The 5950-nt window shown below is 40.9% G+C and overlaps 1 protein-coding gene across 1 annotated transcript in view; it reads right to left on the bottom strand.

The window, feature by feature from the left end:
* The window catches only part of XRCC5 (X-ray repair cross complementing 5), an 83999-nt gene that overhangs the window by 7013 nt on the left and 71036 nt on the right, over nt 1–5950 (bottom strand). The window contains exons 18-19 of the mRNA XM_019638196.1: nt 5416–5512; nt 3404–3471 (exon numbers count right to left, since the gene is read on the bottom strand). Coding sequence (XP_019493741.1) covers nt 3404–3471; nt 5416–5512 — 165 coding nt within the window. The remainder of the gene's footprint in view (nt 1–3403; nt 3472–5415; nt 5513–5950) is intronic.

The following is a 5950-nucleotide window of genomic DNA, read 5'->3' as shown; positions in this document are numbered from 1 at the left end:
ACACGCTGAGGGAGAGGCTGATCTGAAGTGGCGGACAGGAAGCCGTTAAGGGAACAGCAGGAACAAAGCTGGAAATGGTCATCTTATGGCTAAATTTAGGCCAAATTAAAAATGCCCGGGCTCTTTATAAAGTCATTTGGCAGAAACTACAATGTTGTTTGGGGGAGTAGTTAGTCAGAATATACAAGAATTTTTCTTAAGCACTTTGGCAAAAAAAAAAAAAAAAAAGCATTTTGTTCAAAAACAGCTATGGGCCTTGCTTTCAGGAAGTAATACCCTGGAATTTTAGAAGCAGGCTCTAAGATGCTGATTGTTGTCTCAGGAAGGGTTCCATTCTGTCTGCACCCTCTCTGCCATAAGAAAGTGACTATGTCAGTACTCAAGAGCATGTCACTTAACTGCTGTTTATTTCCATTTGTTACTTTATACAATGGCATGACAGTATTTCCCCCTTGAACTATATCATTCAGGGATCTCCAGAGACAGAATCAATAGTGTGAGTGTGTGACTCTGTGTGTGTGTGTGTGTGTGTGTGTGTGTGTGTGTGTATGGATTGATTTATTTTAAGGAACTGGCTCATATAATCGTGGGGGCTGGCAGATCTAAAATTTGTAGGGCAGGCCAGAAGTCCGGAAACTCAGGCAGAATTCCTTTAACTATCAAAGTTATTGAGGGTAATCTTCATTTAAAGTCAGCTGATTGTAAAAGTTAATCACATCTACAAAATACCTTCACAAGCAACAGAGAGACGTGTCTGACACAACAACTGGACACCACAGCCTCGCTAAGGTGACATACAAAATTAACCATTAATAGGGTGAAGGCTTAGCAATCAGTTTTTGCTAAACAAGTAAAATTAGTCAAGACAAATAATTTTAGTCCTTACTGCATTAAAATAATATCTATTATCAAGGTGAGAGTTGTGCACATATTACAATTTTTGGAGGAAGAGGGGAGGACTGATCTAAAAAAAGTAGTTTTCCTCGTCACAGTACATTTAACCAAAGGTGTCACAGCTAAGTGAATCGAGAGTATCAGACAGGAAAGGAATCTAAGAAGCGAGAATGTGCTTCTTGTGAATTTTCTGATGTTTGCTCTGTACTGCATACTCGGTATCTTCTTTGGAATTTGAGGGCACAGAGCCCACCCATCAAGACTTTTAAGTCTGATAATTAAGCTACAGAGAGGAATTTCAGTGAATGACTATGTATGGGGCGGTGTCCTTCCATGATTCTAGTATCGGCAGAACTGACTTCATTGGTTGTGATTTAAAACAGTTCGGAAAATGTCACTGTCTTTGAATAAGGAGAAAACCCAGTAAACACAGTAGAGGCAGTTCTGACTCCCCTTCTGCACACATTCCGTCATGGCTGGCTAGCAAGGCTACGCTTTTGTGTCGGCTCCAGTATCACACCCTTCACTTTGTTTTTCAGAGTGAAGACTTAATCCTTTGTATTAACAATGTTTTTAAATGGCACCTGTTGATTTTTGGAGAGAAGTGTAGAAGGAAGAGTGCATTTACAGATGATAATGGGGAGAATCTGGCTCATGGTGGCTGATTCCTTGTGGTTTTAATAGGAGAGACATGTTTCAGCTATGTCTTAGCCAAGTCGAGAAGCGTAATTGCTTTTGACCATGTGCTAAAATATTCCTTTACATTGCCTTCAAAACAAGTGTTAAGTTTGGTCGCTTCTCAACTAATCAATTAAGGAAACCTGACTGTCATCAGGGAGGTTAAAAAATAATCCTTACGGTACATTTAAACTCTTCCAAGATATTTACAAGTTGTTGAAAGTTGAAAAGCTGTCAAATTCTTGCTATCAAATGTTGATTATTTGAAAGGATTTATCCAGGAATGTCCACTTAAAATGAAAATTAAATCATAACTTTACATTTGTACATCTTAAGGAGAGCCATTTCCCCCCAGTGTATTCTAGAAATGTGTGGAATTTTTGATTCTTTGAGAAATATAGGTAAGTCAGCTCTGCTGCAGAAATAAAAAGTTCCGGGACGTAAATTTAGATGTAGATAGTCACATTCTTATAGCAGAGAAGGTGCAGACAGCGTGGAACCCCTCCTGAGACAATAATCAGCATCTTAGAGCCTGCTTCTAAAATTCCAGGATATTACTTCCTGAAAGCAAGGCCCATAGCTGTTCTTGAACAAAATGATTTTTGGTTTTTTTTGGCCAAAGTGCTTAAGAAAAATCCTTGTACATTCTAACTATTCTCCCAAACAATATTACAGTTTCTGCCAAATGACTTTATAAAGAGCCTGGGCATTTTTAATTTGGCCTAAATTTAGCTATAAGATGACCATTTCCAGCCTTGTTCCTGCCGTTCCCTTAACGGCTTCCTGTCCGCCACTTCAGATCAGGCTCTCCCTCAGCGTGTGTACAGTTATCTTTTGTCCCGCTGCCCCCTTTGCTACCTTGTAGCTGATGGTTGGAGTTTCTAGAGCACAGGGCTGCTGTCTTACCAGCCACACAGGGCCCAGCTCACAGCGGAGGGTTAGTATATAACTGACAGCTGCCAGGTGCTGTACTAGCAGGACTGGGTCAATCAGTGACTGTAACTGATGCTGAATGTTACGAACCACATACTTTTGAGCTATTCAATTTAACTTGACTAAAATGTCTTCAAAAACCTGAGGTATATTGAAGGGTTACTGAGCTGAATAGCCACATGTAGTTGACTCATAGATGAATCAGATTTGGTGCTTGTACGCCAAGCAGGGAGATGTCAGCCTAACTACTTGTGTCGATACAAAGCACATGGGGTCTGCATACATGGGGTCTTTTACTTACTGAAAACACCTGGATGGGCCTTATGCTAGAATGCTGGTGTTTCTCTACCTTGCTGCACATTACAATCACCGGAGGGACTTTAAAAACGCAAAGACATGCCTAGACCCATCTTGAATGAAAAATATCTTGGGGGAGGGGTCTGGTCATCAGTATTTTTTTAAAAAATAGCTCCCAGGTGACCAGTGTGTGGCCAGGGTGGGAATCTCTGGGCCAGATGGATTTCACAGCCTTTACTAGGGTCCAGGCTACGCTTGGACTTCAGCAGGTCTGGGGCTACTGAAGCTGGGATCCCAGGTGCGTTCTAGAAACAGTACCATGGTCTATGGAAAACTGAGTGAGAATACAGCTTTTCCCATCAGGATGCTGGAGCTGAAGCAATCTGACTGTTGGCCGAGTAAAACTGGGTACACTAAATTTAGTTAGCCTTAAAATTTAACTTCTTCAAGTAAGAATGGGTATCAAGAAAATATTGGGCTGTTGGAAAAGTCATGATGTATTTTTTTCTCTGTTTTTCGTTGCAAAAACGCGTCATGCGTTTTCCGACAACCCAATAACATCCACTGCAGTCATTCATTGAAAGACAGGAGTTAGCAATACCTTTTTGGCTTCCTCCGCTGTGACAGAGCTTCCAGAGGCTTCATCTTTAGTGATCAGAGTAAGTCCATCTAAAAAATAACCCACAGAGTAGAATCCAAGTACAGAATCAACCCCAATCCCACCTTCCTTTACACCACTGGTTCTCAACCTGTGGGTCGCGACCCCTTTGGGGGTCGAACGACCCTTTCACAGGGGTCGCTGGGTATTCGTATGTGGTCGTATCTGCATGTGGGCCTGGAGACGGATAGAGGAGCGGGGTCTCGGTTCCTAAGACCATTGAAAATGTGTGTTTTCCGATGGTCTTGGGCGACCCCTGGGAAAGGTTGAGAACCGCTGCTCTACACCATACCTCCTCCCATTTTGCACGGAGATTTTGAAAACTATGAAGGTTCTCTTCTCTATAAGGAATATAAGACTACAGAGGCACTTAACTCACCTTGTTCCTTCCGTCTTACGTTAGCCTGTCTCCTATTTTGGCTTGTGTAAAATAAATGCCACATCTCAAATGCTACCTGCTCCATGAAGCCTTCCTTGCTTAAATCCAGATAGAAATAATCTTTCCTTTAGATGTTCAGATTACCTTGTTTATTACCCCTTTGAAATGGCATCGTATCTTATCCTGTATAACTATCTGTATAAATGTTCCCTCTCGTTAACAGAACTATACACTTTTCTCTAGAACAGGGACAAGGTTTTATTCACTTGTGTATTCCCTGCAACATACAGTACACAGCAGCAGCTCGGTAAATAAATGATACCTGAATGACTTCTAGCAGTATCACTGGCTATTGATGGAATGGCAAGCAGGCTAAGATCGGGAAGAAACATGCTCTTACAATGGCCATGTCTATCATATAGCACACAATTTTAGCTCAGTGAGAGCAAATCAAGGATTGAAAAATCTACCCTTTAGTCTTCTCTTCTTCCTAGGATTTTTCTCCTGCCTCAAATGGCTGATGTGTGAAACACTTTCAGGAAAGCACATGCATTTAACATCTATTTGTACCTAGAAATGGCACAAGTCATGTGTATTCTCTCAATAGGATATAAACTCTCAGAAAATATCTATCTTATATATATCCTGTAAGTTTATTTTCAGTAAACAACGTGCTGGAGGCATTCAATAAATACCAAAACCAATGTCTTTCATCTGCTGGGTCAGTGGCAGAGACACATGTATGACCTGAGTAATCCCCACTCACCAACCATTCTAATTGCTTTTGCTCCCCAGTGTCGAAGTTAAAGGGTTGAAAAATTAACTGTCAGAGAAATGGCTGCCTGAGTGATGAAAAGCTGCCTGTTGGAAGCTGGACAGGGAGGGACGTAACTCCTTTATACAGAATTTGCACGGAAAGGTTGAAATTAATCTGGGGGACCCTACTTCAAGTGAAAAGTTTCCTACTTCTCAACACCATTGTTTTTATAATGTCTATTTTTAGTAGTTAATGCCTTATAGTTGGGTTCTAAAAGAAAATCAAGTCAGGTTTTAAAAAATGGGCAAAGAGCAATGAAGGGAATCAAACAGCAGCCTAAAGGTGAAAGAGTATGTTGCCCTCTTTCTAGGTTTAGTTTGCATTGGTCACAGTGCACAAGTGAGGAGCTGAGTGACTGATGCCTGAAGACGTTCGTCAGCTTCTGTGAAAAGCCCAAATCCATGCTGATGCAAGACAGCAGGAGAGCAACGTACAGGAGAGGTCAATGAAAACGCTGTGGATCCGGCAGAACTGAATGTGTCTACGAATCTGAGAAAGGGGGTAATTTTGTCCACATAACTTCTTTCAACAAACAGAAAGGCGCAATCTCGGAAACAGGTCATACTACACAGATTAAGATGGGACATGTAAATGTTTACTTATTATTTATCACTTTGATTTTATGCTTATTACGCAAGAATTGCAGTTCATTGGATCCTGAGCATTTCCCAAATCCACATGGAAAGTCATCACACAGTGTAATTTATATTTATATTTAGAAAAAAATAGCATAAATATTTGGAGAAAACAATAGCTTACCTTGAATGACAATTTCCCAGAAATGATTTAATTGTTTACTTTCCACTTTCTCTCGAAGGGCTTTCAGGAAATCGTTAAAGCGCTGCTCTTCTGAAAACTGGTGGCACAAAGGGGCAGAGGAGGTGGAAGTCAGAGCAAGTACAAAAACAAAGTCACCCCCAGACCGAAGTACTATATATACTGAATCCATCATATTTATAGAAAGTATATAAAATGGTCTTTGGTACACATCATTTCGAATTTCAGCTTTGTTTGTTGGGAATCTGAAATCCTCCCATCAGTGGTAGGTACAGAGCTTCTCAGAGGCACACAATTTTTGGTGGCCTGGTACTTTGTTTTATACCTTTCAATATAGACATTGAAACAAAAATATAGACATATTCAAACAAAAAGAGAGAATAGTTCACTGAATCCCTGTGTCCCCATTATGCAGCTTCGACAATGATCAACTCGGCCAATCCTGTTTCCTCTGCACCCCTGCCTTCTCCTCGCCACAGCCCTAGGGTTGTTTCGCAGCAAATTTCCATCATATTAC

This window comes from Hipposideros armiger, unplaced genomic scaffold, assembly GCF_001890085.2.
Source record: "Hipposideros armiger isolate ML-2016 unplaced genomic scaffold, ASM189008v1 scaffold_38, whole genome shotgun sequence".
Lineage (NCBI taxonomy): Eukaryota > Metazoa > Chordata > Mammalia > Chiroptera > Hipposideridae > Hipposideros > Hipposideros armiger.
Note: the sequence above shows the minus strand (reverse complement) of the source record. Positions and strands in the feature narration are given on the sequence as shown.